General features: G+C 37.4%; 1 protein-coding gene across 5 annotated transcripts in view; it reads left to right on the top strand.

Annotated features, from left to right (window-relative positions):
• Positions 1–17,313, top strand: part of ADGRB3 (adhesion G protein-coupled receptor B3) — a 434,645-nt gene that overhangs the window by 190,147 nt on the left and 227,185 nt on the right. For all 5 annotated transcript variants that reach the window (XM_071741618.1, XM_071741620.1, XM_071741621.1 and 2 more), the window contains 3 exons: positions 627–791; positions 8,942–9,043; positions 9,605–9,711. In XM_071741618.1, coding sequence (XP_071597719.1) covers positions 627–791; positions 8,942–9,043; positions 9,605–9,711 — 374 coding nt within the window. The remainder of the gene's footprint in view (positions 1–626; positions 792–8,941; positions 9,044–9,604; positions 9,712–17,313) is intronic.

Below are 17,313 nucleotides of genomic sequence, written 5' to 3'. Positions count from 1 at the left end.
AGACTGCATGGCAGGCTGCGTTGGCTTTATAACCATATAAAGGACATTCAGCAGTTTTAGAAAGATATGTTTGAGGGCTAAAAGGCTTGATCAAGTGTTTTGCTAGCCTAGAAAGCGAACATGACTTCCTTTATTGCATGATCCTCTGATAGTATAAAAGTAGCCTTCCATGGTGGGTGAATTACATTTATACCTACTTTTAAGCTTCTTTTGCATTGTCAGAGTGTGTAAAAATGAAGTTCCTGAAATATCACATACAATGATGTTTTTATCTATTTTTTTAAGGGTAGTTATGTACATTGTAAATGTGTATCATACAACACTATACTAGTGTATAGAAAAAAATACAAAAAGGACAATGTCTCAATGTCTGTTTTGAAGTCTAAGTGGAAGCTAATGGGAGCTAAATCTTTATATTTTATTTCAATATGGAAGTCATATAGACAATAATCCCTTATTTAGGAGCCAAGTTGAGACTTTATCTTCCGTGCACCTGTATCTACCACTTCTGTCACTGTCAGTAATATCAGGGGGGGCTCTCTTCTCATGCCCAATTAAATAGTAACCCAAATATATGCCTTAGTGATTGTCATTATGTCACCACTGCACTGTATTTTTCCAAACAGCAAATGGCCAGTGGAACCAGTGGGGCCACTGGAGTGGCTGTTCCAAATCCTGTGATGGTGGCTGGGAGAGAAGGATAAGAATCTGTCAAGGTGCTGCCGTGACTGGGCAACAGTGTGAAGGAACCGGAGAGGAAGTCAGAAGGTGCAGTGAACAGAGATGTCCTGGTGAGATGCAAATATAATCATTATTATTACCTACACTAGAGTAGGGCTTATGTTAATGGTCATCTTTAGGAGAGACAAAATAAATGTCCATAGAGTGATAGCCTTAGAGTCATATCTGGCCTTGCTTTAGACAAGTCACTATTTTCTCAGTAGAGTTTATGTAGCTATGTGTAAACTAGCCCTATAAGATGTATGAGCAATGCATTGTGTTTTAAATAAATCAAAAGTTATGAGCAAAATATCTCATGGCCTAGGTGTACCTACGTTATATGGAGCACTGATGATTTGCTACAGAAATTCTTTCTGAATGCACCGTTTCTCAGAATATTATGGCTGGTTTTGCAAATCATGGAATTCTTTTTAGCTGGTATACAAGAGACATCTTTTTAAATACATTTGGGGTAATTTTCAGGAAGAAGTGAACCTTATTACACTATATAGAATGAATAAATACATGAACAATATTTCATAAAAAGGAAAGGAATCTTTAAAGAAAAGGTGCATTTTTTCAGTTTTAATGAAATGCCTAAATATATTTCTTTCTAGCACTTTTTACTTTACACTCCCAATGAATTTAAGGGTTTCCCACAGAAAGCTAATAAAAGTTTACTGCTGAGTTTCTTCTAAAGTGATGAATAAAGGACAAGTGGTGAATCTGATAATATTTATCTGTAAAAACATATTGTCCTAAGGTAAAAGAAGTCATTGTTGGCTAGGTATAAGATAACAAAGTAAGGTGTAAGTGGTTTAGGATTCCTTAGCCATTCACTTGGGAAATTAAGTGTTCTGAACTGCAAGCCAGGAAGCAGCAAAAATCAACGTAGCAATCTTCTTAGGCTTCTGGACATTTTGATGCCTGTATTCTCTCCAAGTCAAGGGCCTTAAATGGCAGGGATGCTTTGGGCCAGGAAATGGGAAATATATTAAATGTGAATTCTGCTATCAAGCCCCAGTTTTCATAGGCAGCTTGTTTATCCCTTGATAAATATCAAACAACACTTTTCTTGGTATTTACAGTACAGTAGAACAATGAATCTTATTGCATTTGAAGAATAACAAAAAAAGTATTTGTAGTTAAAAAGTTATGATAGTATACTGAAAAATTAACCAAATCTAATTGCATCTCAAATGATCTCTTTAATAAAGCATTAATTACTTGAAAAGCAGTACAAAACAGTATTTGTTTTGGATTACTAAACAAATCAAAATTTCCATGGGTAATGCAGACTTCCTCTATAGTACTAAGTCTATTGAATTCCTCACAGCACTAAGAGAAGGTTAATGTAAATCTTCTCAGTAAGCAGGCATTCAGATCAATCAGCTTCTGCTTATAAACCATTCTTGCTCTCTGCATTTGTATATATAAAATAAAACCATGCTGGTGCAGTCCAATTTTCAAAGGTTGCCACCTGCTGTTAATACAATATTTTACAGATGTATTTACAAGTCAAATGCACAAAGAGCTTTGTTTGCCATTTGGTATATTTACTCCTTTGCTTGCTTAATTCCAGATTAGAATCAGTATGCTTATGGAAACCATAACCTAAAGCACCTTTTAATTCCATACTTGTGCAGAAGGTTATACACAAAGAACAGATTTAATTTATCTGTTTCTGGACTGACATTTAATAAAGCATCTCAGATCTAAATGTAGATAGTGAAAAATTTATAGAATTAGATACAGATTTACATTTTATAAACACCAAGCAAAACTGAAAAGTACTACACAGAGATGATAATTCAAGTATAAGCTAATTTCATTATTTTTATGCTGTTTCTTTTATAGCTCTAAATTAATTCAGAAAAGCTACTTTTGTCTCTGTGGTTTATTTTTCTGTATAAGTCATTGAGAAACATGACAGGCTAAGATGTTAATGTTTTTCTTATATTAGCATTGCTTTACCATTAGTATAAGCTCTGTAAGTCTGCATTACATATTTGTGAAGTGGATGAAGCTGCACCTGTTTGTAGCACTCAGGGGTCTGTAGACTTACACAAACTTAATTTATAGCTGGAAGCAAAAGGAAGAATAAAACCTTTTATTCTATTACCCTGGTCACTGTTAATAAGATACTTTGAAAACAGAGCTGTTCACTTGACTGACTGAAAATTTTGATTATAGTTCTGCATTATCTGAACATTATACAAGATTCTCTTCATAGTTGATATCATTCATAGTGATTTCTTTCAAATGGTTCAGGCAGGGTCATCAGACAGTCATCTTAGAAGATAAATACAAGGAACACTAAGAAAGGCAGACTCAGAACTGTTATGTGAAAGTTAGTCTCTCAAAAAAAGTTAGTTCCTGAATAAATGTTGAGTATCGTTCTTTGTGGTTTATTTCTCTTCACTGTTATAAATTTTAAAACTCTCATTGTTTCCTTCCATTGTGTGTGAATGAAACACAAAGATCTGAAGATATTTTGGTTTCAGTCATTGATCCTTTGTTATATCTCAAATGTCTAAAGTTAGATTTCACTTTAGTACTCAGAGTATCCTTTGGTAGAAGATAACTTCAGAAAGCAGGAAACAAATCAGAGAAAATAAAAAAGCTTCTAGATTTGCTAAGCAGCTAAGTCACACAGGAATCACAGTGGAAAACTTACACAAGATGAATGAACAATAGGTCTGTCCCACAGGAATAAAGGGGACAGGTAGGTAATCAAATAAATTGCAGTCCATGACTGATAATGAGTTACATAAAGCTGATCAGAAACTCTTAGAGAAGTAAGATAAATAAGGTAAATCCCATCAAATTTGTCAGTAAAAACTAAGAGATGCAAGATGGGACTTTGTAAACTTATTTTTATAAAAATAGGACCATTTTCATATGAGAGTTTTACATTTTAATATCTTTAGTTCCATTAATATAGTATTGGTTTCCAGAAATACTTAGTTCCATAATTGTTATTTCAATAATAATTATATACATATTCCAATACTTATGCTTTACCCAGATCCATGCAAAACAAATCTTCAGTATTATTCTCGTAAGCCTATTGTCAGTGATAAAAAATAAAATACTGGAATTGTTTTCACAAATATATTACTGAAAGCAATGATAGACTACCTTGTTTGTTAACAGAAAGATAAAAATGCACAACAGCTTCCAAAGACTAGCATCCTACTGAAGGTAGAAGGTTTCTTCAGGGGCAGTAGTAGCCACATAAAACAGAATATGAGAACTAAATATTAAAATTAAACGTTTGGGTTTTGTGATGTCTCTGATTACAACAGTATTCCACAAGACATTAAAATGTTGTCCTTGTTTAAGATAATTTTACCTGTGGCATTGAATTAGGATTCAAGAGAGGAACTGCAGATTTAGCTTCGTTTGTGAGCTATTGCGTGCTGTTGGCAAACTTACTTCACCCTTTGATTATCTTGTCCCATATTTAGTAGCTTCCTAGGTAGATCATAAACATTGTGAGGTGGTAGGTGTCTCTTGCCTTGTCTGTGTGCTTTACAGAGCTTCCTCAGATCCCAGGTGGGTTGATTACCTCTTGAAAGTGCCTGTCTCTTTGCCAGTAATGTCAGAAGACTGTGCTTATAGACTACTGACTTTGTTGAGTGTGGTTAGGTGGGATGAGTTCAGGGCTATCATAACAAGGGTATAATGTGGTGAATTTGTGTATGTGCTCTGTGTGGGAAGATATTACTAAACCATATCATCAGTGCAAGAGAGACCTTCTTTTTCTTTGCCAATTTTAGCAAATTTACCTCAGTATTTGTTGTTTGCTTCTAAATTTTAGTAGTTTTCTGTACAGCTAACTCACATTTATCTGTATGTGTGTTATGAACTCATTGTGCCATAGTGACACAAGTACAGGAACTGGTCCTGAGCAGAGCTAGCAGGACCAGTGAGGCTTTTTAACTCAGATATAATATACCACTCCAGTGTGCCTATAATGTCTCCATGGGCAACATGGGTTGGAGCATCACAGATGCCTTAATGTGGGTGGATGCCTGATTAGTAAGCTCTGCCAGATATACCTTAGCTTTGGGAAGAACTGTTTGCGGGTTTTTATGTGGTTTCAAGCTTTCGTTGATCCAAGATATTTGTACAATGCATTGAAAGACACAGCATCAGCCAGACCCCAGGACAAACCTCTTTGCCTGGTCTCAGTGAGACCTCTCCCAAGCTTTGACTTGCTCTCGCACCTCTTTACTGATAGCTCTGTGGCTTGGTAATGCCTTTGACTTTGCATACCACACACACATGCACAGATTAGGTCTGGTACCAGGCTATAGTTAAAACATAAGCTTGACTTCTGATAAATGTGACAGGAAAGCACACAAGAAATACCCTTCCAAATAGATGGAAAATCTATTATATTACTTGTATCTTGCTAACATAAAAGAGAAAATATTGTGTATGTAAGTACCTCCTCCAGATGAACCTGCTTTAATGGGGGGGTTAGACTAGATGATCTCAAGAGGTCCCTTCCAATCACTACACTTCAATGATTCTATGCATATATGTGCATGTATATATATATTTTTCAGGACAAAATCACATTTAACATTCAGTATTTTGAGGGAAGAGGTTTAATTCTGAACACGACACATTTGAAATGACCACAGCTGCATGACAAATATGCTTCTCAAAGAGCTTCTCTTAGCTTTAGCAAATGCATGTATGTTTTGTTATCTCCTTATTATGTTAATTTACACTCCCCAAATCAGAATTTTTCTTTTGTTTATAATGTCACAGTAGGATGGTAATCACATTTGTTTATATCACCAGATGGCTTACATTTATCAAAATCTGGCTTTTCCCATTGTAATACTGTCCTGGTGCATTTGCTTTTGGGGCATGTTTGAGGCAGTGCTAGTATTTTGGTTTATGAATATAAGCAACTTTATTTGAGTTTGCCACTAATGGATCTCTTGCATTTTTAGCAGCAGCAACTGTCTTGATTTATGATTCAGGAATGATGATGTTTAGGGAATTTTAGCAAGCAATCTTTCTGCCCAACTGTGAATCATATTAGTAATACTGGGCAAGGTGTAAAATATTTTTTGACCTCCACAAGGGAAAGTCTGCTCAGTTCCCTTACTCACCACACTCTACCAGAGGCAGAAGTACAAAACAAACAAGATGGATAGTTTTAGGAGGTAGGTAATGGGATAAGCAAAATTTTTAGTCTGCTCCTGCCTCTGCTAGAGATTTCCCATGAAATCATGGGCGAATTGTTGAATTGCTTTCTGCCTCATTACCCCATCTGAATTTCCTCTTTTCAATTTTCTTGTTTTGTAACCTCTTTGTTGTAATAGTAGGGTTAAAATTTCCCTGAAATACATACTTTTAAATGACTCGTTGCTTTTCTCTGCTGAACTAATGATTTAGATTTTTGGTGAGTAGCAACTCTGTGTTGTGAGGCGACTTCAGGGAGATGTTTGCTTTGTTAATCTAATTAACTAAAAATCATAAATTGGGAATCTACAGTGAAAACTTACAAGCCAAAAGGAGTATGTATGTCATGACCATGAGAAATTAAACCCCAAAGTATTTGCAGAAGCTTGTTTTTCCCCATGCAGTTCTGATATAATGAGATGCATTAAGGGGAGCTCCTGACGGCCAGCGGTTCTTACTGAGCATGGGAGGGGACAGGAGTGGTGGTAGCAGTCTAAAGCCCCGTGTGCCCACCATTTCATCAAAGATACTGAGGTGAAGGGCTCTGGAGAGGACAATAGTGCTGGCGAAAGAGGCAAAAGCTTCAGAGGGGTAGGAAAAAAAAAAAAAGACGAACTCAACTGGTGGTCATTGCCTACCAGAGGAGGGTCTAGCCATGGTTTTCACTTGTCTGAAAGCCATTGCCTGAAGCAATGTGGTGAACCTGTGGAGCTGCCATGCAAACACAGCTGTCCAGGTCTCTGGCTGCAAGGAGTGCTTGAACCTGTCACTTGTATTGGAGGTTGGCTGAGATAACACCTATGTCTGGTGTGACCAAGGGAATGATAGGCTTAGCATAGTGGCAGAGCTGAAAGAGGAGGTGTAAAGGTTAAGGACTAATGGGGAGTGTTAGCAGGAGATAGATTGGTGGAGCCAGATGCAACTATCCCTGAGGCAAAGCCAGCAGATGGAGGCTTCACAAGAAGCAGAGGATCCTCTACCTGCTTGTCACCTGAAAGAAGGAAGTGACCAAAGAGACTGGGGGAAATGGAAACAGATCCCTGCTTAGGGAGAGAGGAGAATACCTTTCCGGTTTCTCCCACCTTCTCAGTTGCTCCTACACAATAGATAAGGGGCTCTGGAACTTAAGGGCCAGGCAGATCAGGATGTAGGTGATAGTCCATCCAGAATGTTGCCTAAGATGAATCAGTCAGCCCCACACATTACAACTGCCTGTATTAAGAAAAAATGGAGGGTAATTATTGTGGGTTATTTCTTTCTGAGGGGAACAGAAGGCTCACTATGCTTCCCACAAGAAAGCCTGCTGCTTCCCTTGCCTCAGGTTAGAGATGTTACCAGGAAACTTCCTGGTCCAGTTCTGCTCTCTGATTCTTACCTGATATTGGTCATGCAGGATGGCAGTGAGGAGGTTGCAGAAAGAAGTCTAATAGACATCAAGAGGACCTTTAGGACACTAGGACAATTGGCTGAAGGTTCAGGAGCACAGGTAGCGTTCCTGATCCCTTCAGTTCCAGGGAAGAATACTGAAAGGAAGAGGAAAAAACATGGAGTAGAGGCTGCTGCCATCGACAGAATTTTGGGGGTTTGGGAGGTTTACATGGCACTGGGCCTGCTGGCGAGAGACAGAGTACAGCTGTCCAAAGAGGGAAACAGACTCTAGCTCATAAGTTGGCAGGATGCACAGAGAGGGCTTTAACTAGGTTCAGGCCCACTAGAGATGAGCCTAGGAGTGGCATGTCAAAGTTGCAGGTGAAATCAATCAAGTGCACCAATATGAATGCATGCAGCATGGGCAACAAAGGGGACAAGCTAGAAGCCATTGTGCATCAGGGTAGCTATGCTGCCATCACAGAAACATAGTGGGACAATTATTATGGATGGTGTGCTTCAATGGAGGGCTATAAGATCTATGGGCAAGGAAGGAGTGGCAGTGGGCTGGCTCTGTATATTAGGGAATGTTTTGATTCTATGGACTTCAACCACTGTGTTGATAAGATGAGGGGAAAGGCCAACCAGACAGGTATCCTCTTGGGAGTCTGTTACAGACCACCCAACCAGGATGAAGAGGCAGATGAAGCATTCTCCAAGCACCTGGCAGAAGAGTCACAATCAGTAGCCCTTGTTCTAGTGGGAGACTTTTTAGCAAATTTAGCAGACACCTGCTGGAAATACAACACAGCAGAGAGGAAGCAGTCTAGGAGGTTCCTGGAGTGTGTGACAGATAAGTTCCTGACACAGCTGGTAAATGAGTCTACCAGGGGAGGTACCTTGCTATACCTGTTGTTTACAAACAGAGAAGGACTGGTGGTAGATGTGGTAGTCAGAGGCCATCTTGGACTTAGCAACCATGAAATGATGAGTTCTCAATTATTGGCAAATAAGGAGAGGGGGCCACCAGAACTACTACCATGCCTTCTCTATGATAATAAATTGTGAAAATACTTTTTCACTCTAAATTGTAATAGCCAGTAAGAGGCTATCTCATTTCTTAGCCATGCAGTCCCACATTATTGACTATACTTGCTTAATTACGAACTTGTATGGAAATACATTTCAGAAAAGTAATCTGCTTTTTGGTCTTTAGAATATACAGCTCTCATTTGATACCTTTAACCTTCAGAACTGATTCTTTGACATACAGTTTGAGTTGTACAAAATCTTTAATAATTGTAGTGTAAGACAACCATAATATTTTAAGCTTCATCACCTGATAGCTGCTTAATGTTACTCATTAAAATAGAACAAAAAGAAAAGATTCAAACTTTTTAACATTGTAGCTACAACCTGAAGTGTTTTATGATAAAGAGAATAAAAGGGTCACATTATGTGAACTACATACCATCTCAAAGACAGATATACAAAAATTGCAGATTCTGCATTTTTGCATTTTTCTTAAGCCAAATTGTATTAACGTATGCATCTCAGGAAAAATTAGGTCAAGAACAAAGACTTATTTTTCTGATACAAAATACCTGTTTTACATTAATTTAAATTCTCATTTTTTAATGGGCAGCACCTTATGAAATATGTCCTGAAGACTATTTGATGTCAATGGTGTGGAAAAGGACCCCAGCTGGGGACATGGCATTCAATCGATGTCCTCTCAATGCCACAGGTACAGTATTGCTTTGAAATTATTTGATGATTAAAAAAAGAGAAATATTTCACATTGCTTTCTAGACATAATCATTACTAGACTCACATACATACATATAGATGCATATATGTGAATATGTCTATATAAACACATATTTACATGTGTATATACATACATGTAGAATATATACATGTATGTATATTCTATCTCTTATAGCTTACATATATATACATGGGTCTGTGGTGTATATATGTGTATACATATATACATGTGCATTACAGGCAGAGAGAAAAAGCTGAGAATAAGTCAATTTGACAGGACCTACAAGGCAAAGTGATGAAAATTAGGCAAAATATAAAAATCTGGGCAAGAATATAAAATCTCAGAAAACACTGCTAAAAACTCACCAGGTGAACACTAAAATGTATTTCAGAATCTTATACAACTCTCTATATAGTGATGATGATTGCATGAATCTGTGTATGTGCTTTTAAAGTAGCATGGAATGTATTTTAAATGAGGTTCAATCTTGCCAATTGCTCTCACTTATATGAATTTTTCTGTCTTTGTGGCTTACAGGCACCACTAGCAGACGCTGCTCTCTCAGTGTTCATGGAGTGGCCTTCTGGGAACATCCAAGCTTTGCTAGATGCATATCAAATGAGTACAGACACTTGCAGCATTCAGTAGGTGCAAAGCCAGCTTTAGTACTTGCTCTGTTTATTCATTACTAATCGTTGGTGTGAAAAAAACCCCAACTTATTTACTTTCAGGACAGATTTCTGATAAGAAATGCCACGAGGAAAATAGACCTAAGAAAGAATAATTTATATTAATGTATATAATTCTGATCTTGTATATTACTAGTGTTTGAGTGAAATAAGCTTTTTCTTATTGTGGAATGAAAAAATGAATCAGATTCTGTTTTTTCATGTACACTATGTGGAATTTTTCTTGGGGTCAGAGGCAAGACATATAAGGCTTTATTAGAAAGCGAGGTGTGAGTAAATGAGATTTACTGGAAGAGTGACCTGCTGAGTGATTTTATAAAGCCTTGAATTCTTTATTTGCACAGTAGGAAGTCAGAAACGATGCTTCTTTTTGCTATAAAGTTTAGAAATTCACCTTCAAATGTAGCAAAAGGAAATAATTATAGGTTAAAGCTATTGCAGTGTCTTGGGAAAAGTAAAGTAACCCTAGATGAAAAAACATTATGATTTTTTTTTTTTTTTAAAGTATGCTTTAAAAAAAGTTTATTTGCGAAGCATATACATTATAAATTTATCTACTGCCTAAATGTGTTTATATGTGTAGATATAAAACACTGTATATATTGAGTTATAAATATACTACCTTGGTATATGCTAGGTATTTTGATTACATCCTATTTCCATAGCTCAAGCATTCAGCCAGGTCAATACTATTGTGGGAAGAGCTCCTTTTAAGATTTTCATGGACAATGGGTTTTGCCTGCATGATATATTTTACTGACATTCTTATTATTCAGCCTCCTTTTCCAAAGGCTGCTCCATTAGTCATTCAGCAGAGGGGCACTAATACAGCCGTGTGCTTCCTAACTTCCCAGCCTCTTAACCAAGTGCAACATTTCTGTAGCATGTTTAAAAATCTTTGAAAAGTAGTACCCTGGCTGTCAATCCTCAAATCTGTCTTGCCACTTAAAGGAGATTTTGATGAATTCCTTTGAACTGCATTTCTGTTTCATTAGATTTGTACTTAATTCAGGCCTGAGATTCAGTTTCAGAGTAAGCCAGAGAAAGTAATATTTTTTTAAAATAACACACAATAAGCTGTCAAAGCAATTTTCCCCACTACAGAGAAACTTTATTATTTTATATAGCTATCTACATGTTACTCTATCTCTTTACTGCTCATGCTGGAAAAAACAACACTAAGTTGGCTGTAGGTGTTTTGATATTTTATTATTTGCAACAGTTCCATATAGTATGTATAAGCATTCTTTATGGACATGGATAGCAATACAGTTGCTTAGAATCTATATTTTAGTAAGTAGCACAATAAAGGCAATGACTGTAGGAAATATATCTACCGTTTTGAATACTAGTAGTGGAATGTTGCAGAATTTTTTTTTTCACATTTTATGAAAGGAAGTTTCTTTGCAAAGGAAGTTTCTTCGCTTTTGCTTTCTATTTTTGCATTCAAATATTAACAATCTTCTGAACTATTTAAAGGATTATAAAATATTTTAAAGGATTTATTAATTTTGAGCTGCCTGACCATCCAGTTAAGAATTTTGTTCTGCTCTTTCCTTTTTACATTTCAAATCAGCATTTACTCATAGTGTTCATCCTCATGCCACTGGTTCTGTGGTGATATTCAGCTTTTTCTTTTCATGTTATTTCTACATAACTTAACTTCACTAACAACTTAAACAGTGGGAATTTCTCTTTATTGTTATTCAGAGGGTGGACTTACCTGGCCAACTTTTGGTGAGGCACTGATTTTTTTTTTTAAGACCTGCACATCTGCCTGTCAGGAATGAGTCATTGCTGGACACAAGAAGGCATTTCTAACCCAAATCAAATTTATCTATTCTTCTGTTTCCTTTTTCAATATATTAGATATGATTAGACCACACTGTGACATAATCTTTTGCCAAAGAACATTTAAAAATAGCTAAAGCTTCTTTAAAATTACACAGGCATCTAAACAACAGCTGAGGACAGCCCTGAGGAGAAGGACTTAAGGGTGGTGGTGGATCAGAAGCTTAATATGAGCTGTCAATGTGCAGTTGCAGCTGAGAAAGCCAATCATGTCCTGGGCTGCATCAAAAGAAGCACAGACAGTCAGCCAAGAGAGGTGATTCTCCCCCTCTGCTCTGCTCTTGTGAGACTTCATCTGGAGTACTGTGTCCAGTTCTGAAGTCCCCAACGTCAGAGGACATAGAGCTCCTGGAACATGTCTTGAGGAGAGCCACTAGAATGATCCGAGTGCTGGAGCAGCTCCTCTATGAAGGCAGGCTGAGGAAGTTGGGGAGAGAAAGCCTAGAGAAGATCAAGGTGACCTTGTAGTGACTTTCCAGTACCTGAAGGGGCCTACAAGAAATCTGGGTTAGGGCTTTTTACATGGGTGTGTAGCAAGAGGACAAGGGGAAATGGTTTAAAACTTGAAGAGGGAAGATTTAGTCTAGACATTAGGAAAAAAATATTTTCTGTGAGAGTGATGAGATGCTGGAACAGGTTTCCCAAAGAAGTTGTGGCTGCCCCTTCCTTGGAAGTGTTCAAGGCCAGGTTGGATGGGTCCTTGTGCAGCCTGGTCTAGTGGAAGATGTCCCTGCCCATGCAGGGGGGTTGGAACTGGATGATCTTTAAGGTCCCTTCCAACCCGAACCATTCTATGATTCTGTGAACATCTTACTGCTGAACAAAATTTCAGTCTAGTTTATATGCCTATAAATTAAAGGAGAAAAGTGTATTTCCTTTACAGTTGGGAGCTGATTACCAAGAAAATCAGCTTGTCTTACATCTTACTGCTTCTCAAAGTGAAGAACAGAGCATATTTAAAGAACCATAGAAAACAGAGGTAAAGACCTATACGGTCATTGCCCTGCAAGTGTAGGCTTGTCCCCCCACGATACATATGTCAGCTCTATAAATCCCTGAAAATAGGGCTTTATAAGGAAGATGTTGACAGAGGGTGTTGCTATAACAAATATGTGGGCTTATGAAAGCATTAATGAGATGCTTCAGTGTGCTTAACTTACCAATAATGTTATTTTACCACCTCAGACCAGCAGTAGTGAGAGGTGTCACTCAGTTCTGTGAATAATATAACCTGAGCCTGAGGTGAATCCCTTTCATTTCTTATCTGACGTACGTAAAACAAAAGTAGGTGTATAGTCTTCAAAAATGATGTTTCTGATGTAAAGCTGTTGACATACATGCCCACCCGGAGGAATAGAGACAGGTCCCTGTCTCTTTGACCTCCAAAGAAACCACATATAGTCCAGAACCATTCCCCAAGTTATGCTGCTGAGTTCATATGCTGCTGTGCCCAACAATCCTATTGAAGTATTTCATATGCTGGAAGCCAGAGAATACTGCCTGGGCTACAGACCCTGCTAACCTGGCTACACAGATTCTGGACTGGAAGCTGACAGTTATTTTAGTAAATAAAGTAAACAGGGTGACTGCCCAAGCTTAGACGCTGTGCTTGAAGTCATCTAAAGTATTTATTGTTTACATGTTAACATAGTGCCTGACATGATTTATGATCATGCCAGTGAGCACTCTCCCAGACAATGCCCAGCATCCTTTAGAGGAAGGCATGGCAGAGAGGCCATTCTGAGCAGGCAGTAAACCCATTGTTTTCTGGGACAGAGGAGGGGAATAGCTTAGCATGAGGGATACAAGCTGTCTGTGCTCATTGGCCTCAGCATTAGATAACATTCCAGTGGCTATTTTACTTATGTATATTTACTATTCATGTAGTAAAAGCACCTTACATTTGGGCAGCTTGGACTGTAAGTAGAGAAACTGAGGGCTGCATTTGTCCATTGGTGAGGCCACACATGGAGTACTGTGTACAATTCTGGGATCCCCAGTACAAGAGGGTTATGATGTTACTGGAGCAAGTCCAGCAAAGGGCCACTATGATGATTAAGGGACTGGAGCATCTTTCCTATGAGGAGCTGAGAGAGCTGGAGCTGTTAGGTGTGGAGAAAAGTAGGGTAGGGGAGATCTTCACAATGGATATAAGTACTGGAAGAGAGATGAGGACAGAGCCAGGCTCTTTTCAGCAGTGCACAGTGCCAGGACAAGATGCAATGAACACAAACTGTAATGCAGGAAGTACTGTCTGAACATCAGAAAACACTTTTCCATTCTGAGGGTGACTGTGCACTCACACAGTTTGCCTAGGGAGATACTGTGGAGTCTCCATCCCTGGAGACATTCCAGAGCCATCTGGACATGCTCCTGGGCAACCCATTCTGTGTGAACCGGTTTCAGATGGAAGGCTGGACCAGATGACCTCTAGAGGTCCCTTCTAACCTTAACAGTTCCACAGTTCTATGATTTGTGACTCCCATGACTACAGAAAATTGCAAATTCACAAAAGGCAGCAAGCCTGAAAACTTAATTCATAGAATTCTACTCTAAAACTTCCTAGATATAAACTTTTCATGCAAATACTAACACAGGTTTTCAGCAAATGTCTACATTCAGCCAGAATTCTATGCCATAGAACTTTATCACAGAGCCACAGGTGATGAAGTCCCAAAGAGTCTACAATTTATGTGGAAGTAACATAGGACAAGTTTCAACCCTTAAAAAGTAGTATTAAAGTAACAAACTTATCTAGTGCTGCATTTTCTTCAGCTTGACTCAAGATTTGTATGTAGACCAATATGGTACCTGTGTATATCATGCTAACATGGAACTGTCTTTTAATCTCAAAAGCCAATTGAAAGTCTATTTGCGTCAGTAAAGTTAGAAATACACTCATAATACTGAACATAATATATTTTGCTCATAACCCCCAGCATGATGAATAATTTAGTTCTTTTTCCATCCACCTACAGAATGTACCAGGCAGAATTACTACCTCATATGTGAACCACATTTTGATACATAGATCAATATTATGCTTAATATTCTATTACAATAGTTTCAGAGTAATTTACAGTCTTGAATTAATGTTCCTACCTCTTCATATGCCAACACAGAAAATCCCTGGCATGCTAAGAGATATAATAATTACTGGGCCTCTGAAGAGACTATACACTGGAACGTGATGAAAGAGTGAAAGGGAACAGTTTGGCTTGTGGAGTAGAGATTGGCAGTCAGCTTGCATCTTTTGAGAGCACAGTGCCCTACACAATTCATGTGTAGGAGCTTGAATAAAAGCAGTTAAGAGGATGATGCACTTCAGCTGTACCACAAACATACAGCCTGTATTTCATTAGTTTATTTTACCTTGTGTGCTATGGAATACATCCCTTTTAAAGCTAGGGATGATTATTATATCTCTTTGAATAATGTATCCAATTAATCATGAATAATTTATCCAACATTTGGTACAAATCAGTCATCAAAAGCATTCAACAAATACTGCTTGACCAGTTTATACAGCTGGTTGACTTATGTGCAAAATTATTCACTGAACAAATTAAGAAAAAAAAAATGCCAAAATCCATGACATAAACCATTGGGAAACTGTTTGGTTAGTTCTAACAGTAATACCTAAAGAACTTAGTTGGGTTTATTGTTTCTAAAGCACTATGGGTGAAACATTCAAAATGATAAATAGGTATGCTTTGTCTTCTAGAATCCTGACTTAAGGGATCAAGCAATAACTTGCTGAACAGAAAAAAGATCACAGATTACCTATAATTTTTTTGATTTTTTTTTTTTAATATATTGCCCTACTGTGTCTGCAGTACATGCAGATTCACATTAGGATAATTATTCGAGTTAAGCATGGTGTTTCAGGACCATTATCAGTATCTTTCTATCTAAGAAGGAACTCTTTTCCCAATTATACACAATTTGTGAAATGTGTTCTTGAGAAAGAGGAGATAGCAGCAAACCAAGTCTCTCAAGTATCTGTTTTACTGTGTATGGAGATGAAGTCATAAGGTTGAATAAGATCTAGTATGCCTATCAGGGCATATCCATTCTTCCGTTCGTTCTGGATAATTCTTTGTCACACAGTGATCACCAGATTTCAGTTAAGAGTGAGAAGTTTCCCTGGTTTCTGTAAATCCAGATTATATCCTCAGCATTTGGAGGGTTTTCCCCTAATGTGGAACAGAGATGGTTTGGGTTTTCAGACCATTTTACCAAATGAATTACTGCTATAGCTGAAATTATGAACCTTGTTAAAGCCTATTGTCTCTTTCTGCCTTAGGCAAATAGTTTCATTTTCTGAAAACTGGACTCCTTTGGTCTAACTAGCATACTTTAATCTCTTTAAAAAGTGTGTGTTGGTAGCTTCATGAACTTTTATATATAGAAAAGAAGATTGGATGATGAACTAATGACCTAAATTTAGACAGTGCAGTATTATGAAGTATTTTACTCATTGCTCATGATCTTCTTTTAATCTGGAAGGGAAAAATCACCTGCCTAATTATTTTACCTAAAATGGCTTACAATTGGCCAGTACTTGTTTAATTTGGACTAGTATTTCCCAAGATTTCTTTTCATAAAAGATAGATAAAGTATTATTCTGCATAACTGAAATTTTATAAGTGTATCAGACATTACACAACTCTACTGACCAAATACACTGTCAAGTTAGGTTTAGCATCACTGTGAGAGATTGCAGACTGCATCATGTACATAGTTTGGCTGCCACTATCTATCCAACTGGACTGTGTAACTGATACTTTGAGACAGACCAGACTTAAGACTTAGTCTTTCACATTTATTTCATTTCTACATTTTCAAGTGTATGCTAGCAAGCTATTACTTATTCTTAGTGCAGCAACTGGGTAGCATGTAAGTCAGTATCTAATTTCTAGTTTGGTCTTTATTGCTTTCTAAGTGTTAATTCTAGAAAGAAACCATCATGACTAATTGGCATAACTACCTGCATGACCTCTTCTTGAGCTAGAATCTCTCTCACAGGGGGACATCTAGTCTTCAGTGTAAAAATTAGTTCAATGGAGAATGAATTCTACAAGACTTTTTTTCTTTTTAATTTGTACTCTCATGTTCTTGAAGGTTTCAGTCAGTACACCTCAAGTGGGTTGTAACTGATTGTTTTTTTTTTTCCTTTTTTTTTTTTTATTTATTCATGTGGATTAACAGGGTAGAGATGTTTCCTGAGCATAAGAACTCAAATATTTGTACCAAGATTGGATGTGACTGGCTGCAGGACCGAGAATAGATTATGAGCCCACAGGCTTACCACAGATGGTCTCTGAGAAAAAAAAAAAAAAAAAGAAAAAAAAAAAGAGGAGTTACTGAAATTCTTCAAATAAGGGTTTTGTTCATTTTTACACTCTCTCGAAGCCTGTCAAATTTGTTATGCAAGAAGACAAAGAAGCAAGAACCCAGCATTAGGAATATCCTGCATCAACCTTTGTATGAAAAACTATGTCTGAGACACAGTTAAAGATCATCATCTATTCAAAATCCATTCTACAAATGATAGCCAAGTTAGAAAAACAAAACAAAAAAACCCCAACCAACCAAACAGATCAAAGCAAAGAAACTACTCACCCCCTTTCCCAGCCCCTCCAAAAACAAACAAAAAAAAAACCCAAAAACAAGAACTACAAATGCAAGAAACAAAAGAGTTCA

The sequence above is a fragment of the Heliangelus exortis genome, chromosome 3, assembly GCF_036169615.1.
Source record: "Heliangelus exortis chromosome 3, bHelExo1.hap1, whole genome shotgun sequence".
Taxonomy (NCBI): Eukaryota; Metazoa; Chordata; class Aves; order Apodiformes; family Trochilidae; genus Heliangelus; species Heliangelus exortis.
This window is presented reverse-complemented; position numbering and strand designations above follow the sequence as displayed.